The sequence below is a fragment of the Sander lucioperca genome, chromosome 22, assembly GCF_008315115.2.
Source record: "Sander lucioperca isolate FBNREF2018 chromosome 22, SLUC_FBN_1.2, whole genome shotgun sequence".
Lineage (NCBI taxonomy): Eukaryota > Metazoa > Chordata > Actinopteri > Perciformes > Percidae > Sander > Sander lucioperca.
The window spans coordinates 20,319,872-20,340,056 of NC_050194.1; the positions used below are offsets into that span (position 1 = coordinate 20,319,872).

Here is a 20,185-nt window from a genome sequence, read left to right on the forward strand (position 1 = left end):
CTTCCCATCCTTCCTTTAATTGCTTAACTGTCATCAACACCTTGTATTTATAGAGCCAACTCTCACACATAAAAACACACATGCAAATGAACACCCTCACATATTAGAGCACATTCCTACACGTATCCACCACAGGAAGCATCGAAAACAAGCTGCAATTTGTAGCATGTGGCTACAACATTTTGTAAACCAAAGCATGTTGTATTTATCACTTCCTGTTAATCAAAAGGTATCTGCAGATGTCACGTCATAGATGGGTTTTAAACAGGAAGAGTTGTAGCTGCAGGAGGGTGATTGATATGCTGTATTTTCATGAAGAAGCGGGAAAGGCAGAGTGAGTGAGAAAGAGACAGAGAGATGAGAAAGACGCTTCGATGGAGCTTGGCTGACAGCTGCCTGAAGGCAGTGTTTTACTGCCTCACAGAGAAGTCTCCCTTCCCTCTTTCATGAGTGAAATAGTCATAGTCTTGTTTCTCCACTTCTTCCTTTTTCTTTCCTTTTCCATTTTTGTCTTCCTACTCTCTGTCCACTTTTCACTTTGTCTCATTTCCCCCTCCTTTCCATATTTGCACCAATACAAGTCTCTCTATCCCTCCAGTTTCACCATCTTTCCCTCCATCATCTTTATTCTTGACACATTTCAATCCAGTTTTTTTGGGGCTCCGTTGTGCGCTGGATGAATCCATTAAGGCTGTGGCCAGAAGCGAGAGGCCTGTTCTCTTCTTTGCTCTTTCTGAGCTCCAGGACCCCATTAAACTGTTAATTAGACCCTTCAGGAGGCTGAGGCCTCCCATAGCTCTCATCATTCACGCAAATATCCAAACCATTCACTCTCCTTTCCTTTATTTTTCTGCGTTGCTGCCTTGCATAACCTCCCTCTTCCCCCTACCAGTCGCTGCTTCATCTTAAAATTGGCAAGGAGGTTTTAGTATTTACCCCAGAAGTGCTTTTGGCAGTTCTTCCCCTGTGTAAAATCTCTGAGCCTCCAAAATATGTGGGGCAATGTTTGTCAGATATCAACAATCTCTGGTTTTTAATTTGCAGAGTTCATCGCGGCAGGTTCAGTCTGGGTTATTTAACCTCTCTGCTTGACAGCGTCAAAAGACAAACGCACAGATGGGACTTTATCTCTCATATTGAGCGACCGTTTGTCTGACGAACCCAACGTGTTGAGTGACAGTTCTCTATATAGCACAAAGAGTACCAGCACTCTCCTCTGAGGCCTGCCTGTTGAAGGCCTCATTCAGCCCTTCTCTTCACACTCCACCTTAGTCTCTTTCTCTCTCTTATACACTCCTTTGTTGTCAGCAGCGAGAAAAAAGCTTGTCAGAGGTGTCTGGCACAATGGGACAGGTGGATTGGACGGAGAAAGACATATGTGTGAGTGCATGATTCTCTTCAGGGATAAAAGAGCTCAATAGTGCTTGATTATCAATAGCCTGATGACGATGAATATCTTTGATGGCGGGTTTGAAAAGAAGCAGCACCCGCCCGAGCCTCCTATTTATGGTTCCTGTCTCAGTGATCTCTCTATTGCAAACAACAAGGAAGGACGGAATGAAACAAAGATGAGAAGATTGAAGGCAGGAGAGGAAGCGTGTTGTTTGTCAGATGGCGCACACATATCAAGCGAAGGCGAAGAGGAGGAAATGAGGGAGTGTGAGGAATGTTATTTTGCCTTTTAAAAAATAAATCAAAAAAGTATTTATTTGTGACCCATTTTAAGATTCCAGCATGTATGAATGCAGCCACAGACAGGCTCCGGAAGTTGGAAAGCTTTGGCCATGGATATCTGTACCATATTTCATGGCAGTGAAACAGGTGGACGACCGACATTGCCATTGAAAGAAAATACAGCAATAAATACAAAAAACACACATACAGTTATACACAGGTTGACATCCTCATCAGGATCACCAAAACCATTAAAAAGTAAGCAATGAAAAACCATTAGACAACCCGTTATTGTATAATTGTACAGTACTTAGAATAGAAGATCTCACACACGTCAGTGCCACTTCTTGGGAGGTAAAACCTGCACTCTGATGGAAGCCAATTCAACTCACTGTGTAAAGGCTGCTAGGAGTCCAATAAAATAATGTTCTGTGTAGCTATGACTTGATACGAGCGGCAAAGATCATTTGGACAGCCACCTGTGACTTTATGATACAACCCTTTCAAAACACACTGGACTATCTCAAAAACCATTATCGCCAAGCTTAATTACGATGAGATTTTGGAAAGGCTGCATATTGTAGATAAATGATTTTCACAGGACATATAAAAGAACATAATTGCTTTTGTGAAACCAGTTTACTGTTTAAGTACTTAAAAGGTGAAGTTAAAAAAAAAAGTTTTGTTATGGCTACTGTTAAATATTTTGAGAGAGAATAGATGAATTAACTAGAGATGACAACTTGTATCTATTATATTGAGATAAGAGTAAATCTCTGTTTTTGAGGAAATACATGAATGTTTGATCACTCACCAACCATTTTTTTTTGTTCATTACGGTTACAAACATCCAATAATGAGTGATCGTGGTTGTAGACCATGATAAAGTCTGGAATAAACAAAGCTGACAGCTTTATGTGTTCGCCAGTAAACAGGAACAAAAGTGCTTTTTAAGTTTGCACATGATGGATTTTTGAGTTTTTTGAGGTTGAGTATTTGATCGTATAACATCATTTATTACAATTTGAAGCTGTCAGTAGAAGATTATATTCCAGGAGTTACAGTCTCAGTCCTGGCTGCAGTCTAAGGTCACACTCTGTTTGTGATATTGGACCGAAGTGATCCAATGAGCCAGACGTGTCTCATTGGATCACAGTTTCTTTTTTGGGTGTTTGTTTCTGTGGCCAGACTAGTCTTGCATTGCCAGACCTTCCTCCACAGTGCTGCGGAGGGTCTGGCTAGTCCACACAGCATTCCGAGACGGGAGAAAAACGCGCTCTGGTTTATTGGCATTTCTTTAAACCAATCACCATCGTCATGGGCGGGGCTAAGCTATGCACGGAGCCGCTGTAAAATAGCCTCAGGAAGGAACTTGTTTTGGTGGAACGTGTGTACCTTCAAAAGTTGTTTTAGTCGTGCAACAGAAAACTCAGATTGGACAGCTAGTCTAGCTAGCTGTCTGGATTTACCCTGCAGAGATCTGAGGAGCAGTTAACCATAGTCCTTGTAAATCGACTGGAGTTTAAAATTCCAACACGAAGAAAGCGAAAAGAAATGGGCATCGGCAAAAAGACATGCATCCGGCGGAATTTCCTGCGGCACCGGAGCAATCCTGGAAGTGGCGTTGATATAGATTATGGCCAGACTGACCCGCTTTCTCCATTTGTCCTTCTGTACTTCTGTACTTCTGTACTTCTGTCTCTTCTCTCCGCCCCCTCACTTCTGTCTCTCTTGGCTTCATGGTCCACAAACCAGCAACTCCATAAACAGGTCATGAGAAGCCTAGATTCGCTGCACAGTTTTCCCACTGGAAACAGATTTTATCGCAGGGAATGAAAGCACGTTAATGGCCAGGCCACCTACAAGCTTCACAGCATTGGTGGCCTAATAATTTTAATAAGGTAGTCAGTCAGAGTGTTTGATTTTATATCCAGGGGGATGTTTCCCTCCACAGTTGAAAATTAATTTTTTTAGCACTTTTGCCAACATATTGAGGACACAAAATGTTTAATTTACCACAATAGAGCAACATTATCTGTTAAAACAAACTGTGTTGACATGTTACAAATGCATTTACCAACACTAAAATGGGATTGTCTATTTAAAGGGTCAGTTCACCCAATTGCAAAAAATAATTATAAGGACAAACTAAAGTGTGACTGCACAGGAGTTAACTAAATGTATGCACTACAAATAAAATTACTAAATATACTGAGTATAATGTATGAAACAAAAGCTTAGTGGCATCATTTATCTGTTTTCTGATGTGCGCAAAAGTCAATGAGGAGAAAATGAACTATTATATGTAAAATATAAAGAAAACTAAATTGTGCAGGAGGGTTTCTGACATTTCAATCTGCAGTGTGGCAGCTGGTGTGGCTATCATAGGTCCAATACTTTGTTTTATGAATTAATAATTGCTTATCTAATGACATTCCCATCAACCTAAGCTGTACTATGTGTTACGTGCATATAAGCAAATGTCTAATTAGCATGCTAACACAGTAAACTAAGATGATGAACATGGTAAACATTTTACCTGCTAAACATCAGCATTGTTGTTTTGAGCTGCTAGCATTTGGCTCAAAGTTCCACTGCAACTCAGTGGTGTAAAGCTGTCAGGATTTGAAGTAAAATTAACCCTCTTCCTGCAGCCCACCCTCTCCCCTCTCTGTTGCAAGGGCATATGCACGCGCAGAACAGCCAATAGGAACGCTCTCCCTCTCTCTTAAATTACATGTGATCGGCCAAAGTCTCCAGTCACAGGCTAGATTTTCTAAAGCCTGAAAACAGAGCCAAGAGGAGATGCAGAAGCCGTAGTTTTCTCTCAGACCAATTGCATTACAATAAACTGAAGGGTTATGATGGATTTTTTGCCCCATGACACCAAAAACTAATTGCCTACCACAGCTTTAACGTCATAGAGGTGGAAAACAAGTTTGTCGAAGGGCCCCTTTAAAGTTAATGTAGAATTACAGTAGTGTAGAAATAATTACATTCAAAATGTCCCCTAATTAAAATTAACCAAAGTGTAATCAAAAGTAAAAATAATCAAGTCAAGTCATTATGCAGCATAGCCCCTTTCAGTATATACTGTACAGTATTCATATTATTGGATTATTACTGTTGTAGTTGATTGAGATGACGTTTAAGTACTTTACATACTGCTGCTGGCTTTGTATGCAAAAACTCAATGTGCAAAGTAACTACGGCTGTCAGAAAAATGTAGTAAAGTAAAAAATTACAATATTTACCACTGAAATGTAATGGAGCAGAAGTATTACATAGCAGAAAAAATGGTAATAATGAAACCAAAGCTTGAAAAAATGTATTTTCCACCTCTGGAGATGGACGCTTCCATATGTATAAGCTTTACGAAGAAAGAATGACATATACTGTAAATGTTTAGATGTATCGGGTCCATATGATTTGAGTGAGCATTTGTGTGTGCGAGCGACCTAGACCGGTCTCTCCGCTGACGGGGTTGGTACAGCTTAGAGCTCTCCCTGTGGGAGGAGACGAGTATGTGAGCAACCACCATGTCCACCGTCCTCCTGTCACATTACCATACGCTCCTGCAGTAGGACTGCTAATTACGTCTGTGTGTGACAGCCGCACTGCCAAGGTGGTGAGAACAAGACGGCTGGGAAGTGGAGGACGAGAGGGGGTGGAGGGTGAACTCTGTCTTCTCATGTGAGCGTGTGAGTGTGAGAGTTGGACAAGGAAAAGAAGGTAATTTTGTTGTAAATCTTGCTTGATTTCACTGTGTAAGAGGAGAGTGGATGTCTTTCATCACATTTGCTTCTGAGTTTGTTCGATTTTTCACAATTTAAGATGCTGCTAATTGGATGATGAACTTGATGAACACTTATTGGCCAGAGGGAGGTCACTACATTATTTGTGTGTTTAATAGCTCAGACAAAACTAATTGGATTTTAATTACACTTCTTCACATGTGCACCTCACCACTCCTCCGCCATATCACATGAAATGGGACACTATAGTTAACAAGGGCTGCCAATCCAGAGACATTTTTTATTTATTCAGTGACAGCCTGACATGGTTGTGCACTGCTATTTATATAGCTATTCTGGTGCTAAGCCAAGTCAGTGGTCTGACTTTCAGCCTCCAGAGGTGAGTCTCAAACAAAACTGGTAAAATTGAGTGAAGGATAGTCTAGTTGTGATATTCCTGTGGTATTCCTCGGGCTGCACAGCTCTCTTGGGCTTTGCAGAGCCTCTGAGGTGTGTGAGAGAGGGAAGAGCAACAGGAAGGAGATATGACAGTTAGTCACCTCTGAGACGAGAACAGACTGAGAAGATTTGAGATGTGGTCCCAAATGGGACTTGGCAGTTTAACACTATCTGCTCTCTCTCTCTGTGTCCCTTTCTCTCTCTCACTCTCCATGCATGTGTTTCACTGTATTTTAAGACTTCCTGTCCCTACTTAGTGTAGGATGCTACTGTACAGTTTACAGATATAAAAAAAGATACCACATTACCCTGATATTCGCCTTCTTGCACCAGCTCTCAGTCTGTTATTGAATCAAATTCAAAATATTACTACTTGTATTAAAGCCCTGCATGGTATTGCACCTGCTTACATCACAGGTCCACTTATGCCCTGCAGCGCTTAGATCTTCCATCCATGCTCTGTTAATACACAGTCCCATCTAAAAAAAAAAGGCAGGGACAGGGCATCCAGACTGTGGAACAATTTCATTTAAATTTGTAAACTTTTAGTTTCTAGTTTTGCGGTTAGTTCACAACTGAATGCAGTTGTTTGTGTGTCCTGTGCATCTGCCCATGAAACTTGGTTTTGGTAATTTGGAGGCTAAAAACTGTCTATACCTGTGAAGGTAAACTAGGCTGAATTTGGTTGACAAATGAAGATTTTTCAGACATACAACCAGTAGGCAATTCTTAACAGATCCAAGACAAAACTGACAGAAAGGCGCAATTACAAATCCGTCTGCTACTTCAGCACCATGGACAGCGCCATGAATTTAACAATACACAGCACAGTAAGGCAACAAATATTTCAGAGCCATAGTCGGAGCCATAGATTCTAACATGCACAAACCTCAGTCAGATGAAGTATCAATGAGTCAACAAGGGGGATGGCATTCGCCTACTGCATACACCCATTTTTTAACAGCTTAAATTACTACATTTTTACATTTGCTGTTGAAACAACACTTATAAGTAACCTAAATGTCTAAAAGAAAGTGTTGAATTACATCCACATTTGACCCAGTTTTGTCAGAGATGTCTAATTATCTTTTCACCTGCAAATCACCAAATCATTGCTTGGAATATACCTGTTACTCTTGACACAAATGTGTTGTGATGCTAGCTGACTTCTCAGTTATATATATAGGGTTAGGGTTAGGGTTATATTTATATATAAATAGGTTATATGTAAAATATCTTTTCTTCTCTATCAGTTGATTATTTCTGCTCTTTGTGTCTATATCCAGTCCCTCTTTCACTCTTATAGTATCTATCTCAATAGTCCTCTCATCCCTATAGCCTACTTTATTTGAATGCTATTTGAAGGACATGGGTTCAGTGGGCTCTAGTAACGTCCATCTTATCTGTCAACACACAGCGTGTAGGTATGCAAATGTATGCTAACAGACACAGACACATGCATACTTTGGACCACCCCTTCTTGACAGAAAGAGAGCAGCAGGACTGATAATCGCAGATTGGAGACACTTGTACCAGATCGGGGCAGAATATGGACAATCAAAGCTCTATCGTTGAATGTGAGCGACTACAGAGGTGGAAACTGCATCTTCTGTGTTGTGTCCATTACTCCAAATTTGTAATGCTTTATTGTTTATATTTAACTTTCCAATGATGCTTTTTAGGACATTGCAGATATTTCTGAAGATTAAATATTTCATTAAGCTATATCAAGTGCCCCATTCCAAGCAGAGCACCTAAAATGAAGTCTTTCTTTTTTTCCCCCCATTTGTCACTTCTCATCAAATTAATTGGATTTAGAAGTCTGTTCCACTCTGTCATGACCTTTAACAGCGATAGTATGCTGATTGTACAAGAGGACAAATTCTTAAAATGCAGTATCCTAGTTGCTGTGAGGTTTTATCCAAATTTAATTGTTCCGCAGCAGTAACAATGTCAAAGGTGCTGCTAAAATGAAGAGCAGCAGACGAGTTCATTTGAAAAACCTTACATCAGTTTGCTTCTGTTGTGGCGCAAAAGTTCAACGCTGTGTAGATGTTCATTTGGTGATTTATTCAAGATATTTTTTTTACCATGAAACCGATTCAGCACTCAACTTTCAGAAGTGCATATTTGACACTCTTAAAATAAAAATGTTTTTTTCACCTTTTTAAAAGAAATGCATCAGCAATTGGGCATCATGGTATAATTTAAATAAAGAATAAAACTGTACTTTATCGTCAAGAAACTGCTTTAAAGCCCTGTGATGGCAAACCATGCTGAAGCGTCTTTGAGCAAAACCATCTCCAGAGATGCTGTTGCGTCATTCACCTTTCACCCCATAAAGTTTTTTTCCCAGCTGAATCCTTAAATGGGAATCTCTTACTCTTTACAGGCTGAGGGATCCTCCTTCTTGCAGATGGGAGTGTCTCTGGAGCAGCAGATTGTCTGCATGTTTAAGGTACAGAATAGCACGTATCTATGTCACTAACCTCATTTAAACCTAATATTTTGGGGGTTGAAATCTAGGTTTTCATACCAAAATGTTACAGGGTCAAGCCTGACAACAGGGACCTCTCAGGCTGATTAACACCATGTAGGGACAACAATCAGCGGGGAATCCCTGATCTGAAGTTCTGGCCCGATTTCCACAAACTATTACAATCTGTAATTCTCTTGAGATCAGAGAGCTTAATGTCACTGATGTTTTGGGAGTCAACAAGATAATCTCAGTTCCGTCCAATTTTTCGCCATCATTGCGTGGGAGCATTTCTACAACTGAGGAATATGCAGTGTGAAATTGACAGATGTATTTGTGATGAAATGCGTTTTGTGTTTGTTTATTTTTTTTAAATAAGTGAGGATAATAAAAGCTTTCTAGTTTGTTCCTGTCATTACTGATGTGGTCAAACCCAACATTAGACTCCATACATCCTTAGAATGAAATATAGAACAGAGAAATTATTGCCAACAGTTAAATAAGAAGATTGATACCACTTTTGCTATGTCCACATATAACAAAATCTGCCGTGAGCACCTCAAAGCTCACCATATAACAGTATATAAGAAAAATGTAATCCATACAAAACAGATATGTAAAAAAACCAAAACAAAACAACTTCTTGTCTCTGGTCTTTACAGTAAGCTAAGCTAAGCTAACCGCCTGGTGACTTAAGCTACATATTTACCGTACAGATGCAAGAGTACTGATCATCTCATCATCAGTCCTTCACAATTTTATATTTGCAATCATTCTTAATTCCCACATTTTATAACCTCTTTACCTTGGATAATATCATTGCAGTCCTTTATTTCTTTACATCCATGTTTCAGATCATGGAGGAGTATGACTGGGGCGAGTTTGCAGTGATCACCAGCTTGCTGCCAGGCTACGACACCTTTGTGGATATAGTTCAGTCCTATACAGATACCTCCTATTTCCTGTGGAATCTACAGGATGTCTTGTCTCTAGAAATGTCTGTCGGGTCAAATGATGGGAGGACGAAGCGCATGCTGCAACAGGTACAATGAGATAGACAAATCCCAGATTGGGTTGCACAAGCACTCCTAAATTCATCACTAACTTTGTGTGTAAAGTTAAATTCTTACTAGTTTCAAACTAGCACTTTACTAAATGCGGTTGCACCACCACCACCAACATAGCATTAGCTGTAACATAACTGCCAATGTAACAGTTTTTGCGTGCTGTTAATATGTATTAAATGTAGGAATGATTTGTTATATTTTGAAAATATTTTGATATATTGAAACTGAAGGAATAATTATTCTTTTCTGCAAATGAATCGCCTTTTTGAGGGGCTTAACATACTCAAAAACTCACCGAAATTGGCGGTCGCATCAATCCTGGTGTAAATGTACGTATTTTGAGGGTTTCGGGAATAGGCGCACAAAATCAATCAACTTCAAATTTGGTCTGTGCCATCTTAAGACGTTAAAGATGAAAAGTTATTAAAAGAAAAACTTTTCGTCATAGGGCGGGGCCGTGGTGGGGCGGCAATTATGTACGTTTCACCATCGAAACAGGAAGTGGGAGTATCTTGAGTGTACATTGGCCAATTGGCTCAGGATTCATAAGAGTCCAACCCTGAAGACATATAAAGGCCGATATTTCCTCAAAGTCATAGCACCCCCTAGTGGCAACAGGAAGTAGGCCTAAAAGAGGAGAGAGATTTCATCAGATCGACTTCAAATTTGGTTTGTATCATCTAAAGACTTTAACGATGAAAAGTTATTAAAAGCAAAACTTTTCGTCCAACGGTGTGGGCGTGGCGTGACGGCCATTTTGAGCATTCATCGATGAACAAAGAAGTTGTTGTAACTTTAGTGTACATTGTCCAATTTGGCCAATAATTCTCACGATTGACAAGAGTCCAGGCCTGAGGTCATCTGTAGGCCAAAATTTTGGTCATAGTGCCCCCTGCTGGTAACAGGAAATCAGCCCTATATGACAAACATCATCCGATTTACATGAAACTTATAATGTGTGGTCTACATGGGATACTGAGCCGCCCCCTATACTTTAACCATGCCCACTTACTCATGCCAAGCCCGAGTCTTGTGTGACGTATCATTGAACTCAGCAGAGTTTCTTTTTGATTGGTGATGGCTTGACCCGCCCCCTATGCTATAGACACGCCCCTTTTTTATAACTTATGACTCATTTGATGTAGACCCTTGTGTGAGGTATCATTGAACTCAGCAGATAGTTCTTTATTCATTGGTGATGGTTTGACCCGCCCACTTTGATTTAGCCACGCCCCTTTTATAACTAATGACCCGTTTGATGTACACTATTGTGTAAGGTATCATTGAACTCAGCAGAGAGTTCCGTTTTCATTGGTCATGGTTTGGCCCACCCCCTTTGGTCTAATGAACTGTACGACGTAGACACTTGTGTGAAGTATCTTTGAACTCAGCAGAGAGTTCCCTTTTCAATGGTGATGATTTGCAGTGTCTGAGTGCCGCGCAAATGCATGGTTGCAAGGAGCAGCATCTGCCAATAACCCTGACGCGCACAGTGGAGCGAGGCCCCGTCCAACGCTGCTTGCAGCTTTAATTATATCTACATGGACAAATATGTGTTCATGCAGTTTAGAGTGACTGGGAAATAGGCCTATCTGATTAACGTTAAACTAACCCTACCTGCCAAACGTTGACATTATTTTGTGAAATGTAATTTAAAATCTTCCCACTTTACATAATTAAAAAAGAAAGCATGTTGATGAAGTGTCAGATCAGAGATGTCCACCATATTCCCTACCTATTTTACTTTTCCGTCCAAACGGGTAATATGTTAGCAAGCAAATATTAGCTGCATCGGTTTGTTCAGTTACAACAGTCATACTGGCAGTTACTGGGTCTAAACAATTAAAATCAACTAATGTCCATATAAGAACTAGTCTGTGTGATGCAGTCTTTCGGTTTAGTTTTTTAATGGTGTCGCTTTAATTTTGTAAAGCCTAAATCTCCACTTAGCAAAAAGTTTGTAAGCAGGTTGAAGTTTATCAGAGGAACAGCTGGTGCTACAGGCTCTTTAAGATCTACAGCAGTGCCGCATGTTCAGGATGTTTTCTCTCTGACAGACTTATTTTCTGTCTGCAGGTGGACTCTCAGGTCCTGATGGCGTATTGCTCCTATGAGGAGGCACAGTACTTGTTTCAACAGGCAGCTGAGGTGGGTCTGCTGGGGCCAGGCTACATCTGGATCCTCACCAGTCAGGCCGTGGGCAACCCCGACAGCCCTCCACCTGACAGCTTCCCTGTCGGTGTTATTGGTGTGATTACGGACCAGGGGAGAAAGAGCTTGCGGCAGAGGGTGAGGGAGGGTGTCGCCATTGTAGCTAAAGGGGCTGAGAGCTTCCAGAAGCAGTACGGGTTTATTCCTGAGGGACATGGTGACTGCAACAAACCTGCTAAACACTTAGACAACAATACTCTGTTCAGGTGAGTCACACTTTTGTCAGTAAACACAATTCCTTTTAGTGATCATTACTGATGCACGAACAGAAGAGCACATCTTCAGCTTCAGCTACACAGCATAAAGTGAAAGTATGTTGTACCTCTTTTTCACATTCTGAAATGCAAATTGACCTGTATTCATTATTCACAGCCCCAGTCTGTCAAGGATGTAAACCTTAACAGACAGCGAAATCACTCAGTAGGAACACTCTGGCCTCCACCAATCAGCTGCCTCTCCCATCCTCTAATGAGCTACTTCCAGTTTCCTATGTTAGATTAAGCTCTCGAGGGGAGGTTTAGGTTTAATTAGGAGGTGATCATTGTGTGTGTTTGTTTATCTGTGTTAATAATTATGCAAATTCTTGAGTGATGTAGAATCAAAGTCCTTGATTGCACGCTACATACTTTTGTATGACTTTATGTTTCTGTGGGTTTGCAGACACATGCTGAATGTGACGTGGGAAAGGAAAGATCTTTCATTCAACAACCAAGGCTTCCTCTCCAATCCTTCCATGGTCATTATCGCTCTGGACCGGGATAGACTCTGGGACAAGGTACTGGGCACCAGAAACTGGAACACAAAAACACTGCATACGGAGGACTCAGACACATTATGGAATCACAGGTTACTGAGGCTGACAGTGACATTTGCGAGGAGTGTTTTATGGACAATGAAAATAACTTATATTTTTAGTGTTCAGGCTAGTTTTAGGGGAACAGGTTCAAGAGAAACCGCCCCTTAGTGTTGTGAGTGTGTTAACAACAGCTGTTGGCCATGTAGTCTGTGTTTTGATCTTTCTCCTTTTTTTGCGTATTGTTGTTGTTCCTGTATATAAAAGGCCAAATGTAGATGAGAGGTGTCATTTTGACATCCTGAGCGAAACACTGAACTGCAATTGCTCCCGATGTTTTTTTTTGAATATTTTATTTTTGGCAAATTGACACCATAAATGTATGCTGAATTATCGATTAGCAGTTCCTGTTTACAATGTACATGGATGTACAAACAACTATAACTGGATTACAGAAAAAATCAAAAAAAAAAATTATGATTCTGAAGCAAGTTCTGGAGTTTTAAGGAGCGTGTTTTCCTCTATGATCTCTAGGCGGATTTCTGGACTTTAATTGCGATAGATATCAGAGATAATAATGTGTATAATGTCTGTGTGTTCATATTTTGACTGAATTATGACTGAATTATATTGACTGGAGATTTTTGTATGTAAGTTACGTCAATCAGACGCTAATGGTTTTCAAGTATCTTAATTGCCTCAGGGAGTTGTGTGTCACATCCACTGCTGCAGCTCCAACTGTTCTGGCCGTGTTGGTAAAATCAGCGCGGCAACCTTCAAAACAGTATCTATCTGTTGTTTTTAGAACACCAGCATGCACTCTTTCACCTCACGCAGTATCTTTACCTCACGTCTCTTCCTCTGCAGCCCCTCTTTAACCCCCCACCACACAGTTTAAAAACATATAATCTGACTGGATGCAACAAGTGTATGCCTGTTGCATTGGAGATGTCAAGCTACATTTTGGAAGAAGCTGAAAATATAAGGCTGGTTGAGGGAAAGTGGCTACAATAAAAATGTAATCACCATCACCAACAGATTATATTTATTTATACTTATATTTTATATAAGTGTAGGCCTAATTTTAAATCAATAAGTTCTGTTTGTTTCCTGATAAAATAGTTACTCACTTCTCTTACTCCTTGCAATTTTCAAACACACACACACACACACACACACACACACACTTTTCAAAGCCCAAGGGTGTATTGAAAAAGTCCTGCTAAACAGAGAGACCTGAACCTAATCTCACAGCTACAGTTGAACTCATTTATTTCTGGCCTGGAAAGCGCAACCTACTTTATCAATGTCACCTCCTGGCTGGTGTGTATGTATGTGTGTGTATGAACATAGGCATGCAATTGTGCTAAAGTGGGGTTTGGGTTGTATGTGTGTATGTGTAGCACTTAAAGTCGCACTTGTGCAGCCAACACAAGATCAATTCCTCATGTCCTCAGAGTCAGGTGTGGTTAAGATGTACTGCTGTTGTTTGCACACTATCGACAACAACACAGCACTTGTCTAAAGTGTCTAAATTCTTCTTCACTCTGTCCTTATTACAACCTGGTCTCTTATTACTTGTTCTTTCCCCTCCTCACGTCATGTAGCTCATCTGTAATAGTGACAGGTGTTGGTGTACTTGCTCTTTTCAATTCCTCCATTGTGACACCCTGACAGTTTAACATGATGTTGTTCCTTAGCATTGTTTGAAGGCTGCTGCTGGGTAACATTTTGGGGAGGAAAGACCCCTTTCTTTGCTGGGCCCCTCTGCTATACTTCATTTTCTTTCTTCTCTTTTTCCTGTTCTTCTCATCTCTATTATTTTACCTGTGGAATCCAATTGAATAAATATATGTTAAAAGGTTTAAGGCTGCAATAATCAATATTTTTATAAGATCAATGATTATGTACAATGTAGTCTATATCCACAACCTTCCACCGGGATTGCCACGTTGCCACCGGAAATTCCGCCGTATGTCGTTTTTTTCAACCGGATTTCCACTTCCTTTATGTTGGAATTTTATGAATGAGGACTATGGTAAACTGCTCATCAGATCTCTGCAAGGTAAATCCAGACAGCTAGCTAGACTATCTGTCTAATCTTTTTTTCTGTTGCATGACTAAAACAACTTTTTAACGTACGCATTCCACCAAAACAAGTTCCTTCCCGAGGCTATTTTCCAGCAGCACCTGGGCTCCGTGCAGCGCTTAGCGCAGCCCATGACGATTTTGATTGGTTTAAAGAAATGCCAATAAACCAGAGCATGTTTTTTTCCCATCCCGGAATGCTGTGTGGACTAGCCAGACCCTCCTCCGCAGCTCTGCAGCGTTGTGGAGGAAGGTCTGGGAAAAGGAGACTATGTACAATGTGAATGTAGCTGATTTTAGCCAAAAGCACCAAACAACAAGCTGGCGACCAGCTGTTGAACATAGTGTATCATCGAGGAGCTAGATAGTTGTCTCAGAAGTTGGTGGAGACCAAAGACAGAGCTAAAAAGAGAGTGACTATTGGACTTACATTCGTCAGGTGGCCAGAAACACGACTCCAAATAAATGCCAATGTTGCTCCAATGTCTGTTGGATTTGTAAATTGACAACTGTTTTAGGAGGAAACAACTGACTCATGAGGCATTACATTTTACCTTACATTACAGTCATGGTATGGCAGAAGCTTCTTTCCAAGGTGACACATAGGAGCAATAACCACAAGCATGTTCAGTGAAATGGTAAATGTGCTTAGAGATGTATTTGCTACAACAGGTTGTTGATATGTAATCTGAAATGGTGTTTTTTTTGCCCGTGGCGTGAGATGGGCAGTGACTCTGCTGTCCCGACTTCAGTGGGGAGCTCATTCCACCACTGAGAAGAGCCTTGACCGAGACTAGCAACTACAGGGGCCTCTGACTAATGGCTCCCTTTGCTGCCCTGTAGGCCAGCATGTACCAGATGCACCAGAGTTTTGAACTGGATGTGGGCAGCAGCGGGGAGCCAGTGTAAAGAGTCTATAAATCCTTTGATTTTAAACATTAGTATGACATCCATCAAAAGAAAAGCAGCTGTATACTTCCAGGTAGTGCGCTACATTATTTTTGAATTGGCTGTCGTGGGAAGAAGTTTCACATCTGATGAAAAAAATTCATTCATAATCCATTTACTTTGATTTCTAACATGAAGTATTGGGACATTTCCAAGATCCTCATACTGTGATTGTATCCAATAATCAATAACAGTTTTGGCACTTCCCAACAGTGTGAGAATGACAGAGCTTCTGCTTAAGAAGCTCCATGAGAGGATGAGACATCCCATAAAAGACAGATTGAATTGACTGATCTTCACAACGCATCTCTGCGATGCTGCCATTCACAGATTGTGCAGAGAAACAAATCACCGTCTTGCACATCATACTGTACCTTCATGCAGATTTTAAATCATCCATGTATGACGAAGGAAGAACGTTAGTATGAGCGCGCAGAAGAACAGATCAAGAGTTGGTATGAAAAAGAGGTCTCATTAAAGCTGTGAGGGAGCGAGTTTCACGTGCAGTAAGTCAGCGCTGGCTGAGCTCAGTATGGCTCATTAGGTTGGGTTAATATGACAAACAGTCCTGGCTCTCACAGAGAGGGTTTCACGGAGTTTAGTGCCGACATCGATGGGATTATTCATTGCATGATGTGACATTATACAGCAATTCTGTTCTGAAGTGGCTCCCTGTGACATAAAAAATCTCAATACGCTGTTTGTTTTTTTCAATAGTCACCTCAGTACAGTCTCTCTTTGTCTGTCAGCGTATCTGTTTGTCAATTCCAGCTAGTTCAGTGAGCTTTTTTTTCCCAGTATTAAAGCAGTTCTACAAAAGCAGCAAATACTTTAAACGCACAAGGACGTAAAACACAGATAATAAATAGCACTAATCACTTGAACAGTTTTCCCATTTATGAACATTGACATTTCAATTTGTTTATTAAAGTGAAAAAAAGAAAATTAATAATTAAATAATCAGTCAACAAAATGAACACAGATTGAAGGCAACACATGCTGGGATGTATTATTAATGTGATACAATTGGCTTGCTCTTTGTTTTATATTCTGGCTTTTTTTTAAATGTCTTACTCTAACACTTCACAGTCTCCTTATTCATTAATAAACTCTACTCTTGTTTCATCTTTGAATCCTCTTCAGCCAGGTCAGCACATGCAAATTTCCTCTTTTTAAAATAAAAAAAAAAATCATTCATCCTGTGAAGTACTGTAAGATAAGACAGGTGATGATAGAAGGGGTTGATATGCAGAGAAGGTCAAAGCTGAGATTCAAACATGTGTGCAGGATAACGCTGACTTATTTGTCTCTCGCCCTCCATCTCCAGGTGGGTACGTACGCCCGAGGGATCCTTCAGGTTCGCTACCCGGTCTGGCCTCGATATGGCAGCTTCCTGGAGCAGGTGTCTGATGACCGTCACTTGACTGTGGCCACGCTGGAGGAGCATCCCTTCGTCATGGTTGAGAATGTGGACCCGGGCACTGGTACATGTGTCCGTAACACGGTGCCCTGCAGGCGGCAGTCCAATCAAACAGAGAGGTACACACAGCAACGCAAACACATGTACAGCTTGTTACATGTGCACAAATATGTAAATGTAAGCATACATATTTGACACAGACAGGGCTGGGTATTGAACCCCAATATTTTTGGGGTATGGAAAAATGTAAGTACCAGAAGCTGGTATTGAATATTGGTCAGGTTTGTAATGTTTTTATTAATTTTCATTCAAATACAATTTTCGACTCCCCTAACCCTAACCCTAACCCAAATTTAACTCATAGTCCACTTAAGCCAATCTGTGTCAGACTATACAACATCAATTTTGGGACCAATGCATTTCCATTTGTGTCCTTCATCAAGGACCTCCACGCCGCAACACAAAACACGTTGGTCCTACGAAAACGTTCTTTATGCTACAAATGTTGCTGCCTTTTTTTGACATCTTCAAATAAAGAGGAGAATATTGTGAAGCCGGTCTTGGTTCTAGGAAAAGAAGGTATCATAAAATCCTGATTTAGCAAAGTGAGTTTGAGGTAAATGTGTTGTAGCATTACACTAGCGTGCCAAGGTATTGTGTGTCATGCTGTGTGCCAATTCTGATTGGTTGGTTTTTAAATGTGGATTGTAGCAGCAGTTACATTGTCTGATTTTTTTCGGTGGACGATCTTGGACAACAAAACATTTCAACATGTTTTTCTCACAATTGTCTACTTTTGGCTTGGATAGCGTGAAAGCACACAGGGGCCTTTGTACTGGAGCTTTCAATTGGATAACAGCAGATTCAGTTTGCTCTGTTGCAATGAAAATGTAGTTCTAGGATCAAACTTTCCAGGATTCTGAGCATCCTCGCATCCATGTTGACTTAAAAGTTGAGTTTGACACAGTTGGCAAAACAACAACAAAATGCAAGGTCCATTTAGTCCAGAAGCTCCAGCTGTTTTTCCACTGCATGGTACGGCTCAACTCTACTCAACTCGCTCTTTTATGGTTTTCCATTAGCAAAAGTTGTGGCTAGTACCTGGTACTTTTTTGGTACCACCTTGTTCAAGGTTCCAAGTGAGCTAAGCCAATACTAAAAGGTGGAGTTAAAACACTGTAGACCCCCGATTTGTCAGAGAGAATCATCACTAGCCAAGATCATCACTAGCCAAGATCATCACAAGCCAAGATCATCATCAGCCAAGATCATCAATAGCGACCGCAATTTAACTCATAGTCCACTTAAGCCGATCATCAATAGCAACCGCAATTGTTGTATTCACAAAACGAAAAAAGAAAAAGTACTATTACCTAAAAAGTGAATAGAGTTGACTTAAGCAGAGCCGTACCATACAGTGGAAACACTCGAATTGAAATTGTTTTGTTAGCTGCTGTTTTTAGTGTCAGGAATGAACTCAGGCTCAGTCAGGCTCAACTGTTTATTTGAACAGAAAGTTTCTGATTTAAACAGTTTTGTGCCTGTTTTTCTGCCCCAGTTTAGTTCTGAGTAGACACTGCAAACCTCCACACTTCATTAAACACAGAGTAATTGTGTGTGCTGAGTGTCTAAGCACTTTAAAACCACACCTCTGGTGTCAAACTCAGAGCGCAGCATGGCAGAAAACAGGTATTTAATTAAACAGCTATTACCTCTGACTACCAACAACTGGTGCTCGTCAGGAATACGCAATGTCTTCATGATAAAAACACTGAGAAGAGAAGTACAAGTCTGTAATATATTATACAACATGACGGTCTTCTGCTAAAATCAATAGTGTATGTCCTTTGAGATGAAAAATGTGTATGTCCTTTGAGATGAAAAATGTGAGCTCAAATTATGACTAATACACTCTGAGCCAAGCTTTTTTTTTTTTTTTTTCTGGAAATTTGAACCCAGTTGTTATGAAGATCTCTGGTCTCTGTCTATTTGTTTCAGATTGATGGTTGTTTCAAGTGTGCATGATGGGACATTAGCTCCTGACTTTACTTATTTAGAATATAATTGAACATTATAACTGATCTTTTTCATCAATAACTTGTACCTGGACTTATGAGAAGTACACACCACATAATACCTCTTCTTCATCTTCCTGTCTGCAGTTTCTCATTTGTATTTGAAAGTCCGTTCTTTGCAAATGACATTTGAGACAAAGTGATGCATAAAACCAGCTGTTCTTCAATCATTTTGGAATAATAAGTCAGAGGTGGCACACATATTTCTGATCACAGACATATTGTTGTTTCTTCTTGGATCTTCCGAGATAGTGTTAATTTATAATATCTATGTATTTAATTCAAGTGGTTTACTTTGTTCGTCAGCGTGAAATGAAATGCTAATTATTGATTACAAAGTCTTTTTATGGTTTTCTTTATGATGTGTGTGCATATTTGAGACATCTAGGAGAGCAGATTAGGTTTCTAAAAGCTTTCATGTTTTCTGTGTACAATAACTTTGCAACTGAGGAACTGAGATTTTGATTCTCCGACAGTTTGAATTATGGACTTAGAATAAAATATTCATAATGCAATGACTTCTCCAGCTGTTTTGTAGTACAGTATTTGGAGGTACAACACAAGAGAAGAAATGTGCTCCTTCCAAGGATCTATTAATGATGTGTGATTGTGAGCAGAGGACGCACATATTGTTCAGCATACCAAGAGATGCAGGAATCACATGAGAACAGACAAAACCTGAAATTTGCTGCCAGCCCTTTAAATGTCACACCCACTACACCTCACTGCACTGATTTGGTCATTTATTTAAGGCCTTAAGGTGGCTGAAGATAGGAGCCCAACCTTCACCTACTGTAGATCCTCTCTGCACTCTGGAGTTTTGTTATTTCTAACTTAATTCTCACTGGAGGATTTTCTCTGAGCTTGTTATTGATCATGTTACTATGTATTTATGCTGCTATGTTGTTCACCTGCAGCACGGAGTTTACCCAAGAGTAGAACCCTACCAATTGTACAGCCAGGTCCATTTGCCACAGTACGATCATACTGAAAAATCTTACTTTTAGATGACAACATTTGGCCGCTGCCAAACAAAATGCACAACAAATAAATCCAGTGGCAACCTTCATGCATGCATCTTAAGTTCCTTTAATTACCACATTTTTTGATGAAAAAATGTGAACCATCAGCTGTTTAGCAGAGGTGATTTTATGGTATATATGGTGGTGTCTTCATGTCTATGCTTTTTAGTCCGGTTTTCTCCAGGCGCATTTGGCATTCTGCTGGTATAGTTTTGCCT

At 40.3% G+C, this 20,185-nt stretch overlaps 1 protein-coding gene across 2 annotated transcripts in view; it reads left to right on the forward strand.

Annotated features, from left to right (window-relative positions):
• Positions 1-20,185, forward strand: part of LOC116061373 (glutamate receptor ionotropic, NMDA 2C-like) — a 53,428-nt gene that overhangs the window by 11,105 nt on the left and 22,138 nt on the right. For both annotated transcript variants that reach the window (XM_035997691.1, XM_031315538.2), the window contains exons 4-8: positions 8,260-8,325; positions 9,198-9,386; positions 11,487-11,827; positions 12,282-12,396; positions 16,778-16,989. In XM_035997691.1, coding sequence (XP_035853584.1) covers positions 8,260-8,325; positions 9,198-9,386; positions 11,487-11,827; positions 12,282-12,396; positions 16,778-16,989 — 923 coding nt within the window. The remainder of the gene's footprint in view (positions 1-8,259; positions 8,326-9,197; positions 9,387-11,486; positions 11,828-12,281; positions 12,397-16,777; positions 16,990-20,185) is intronic.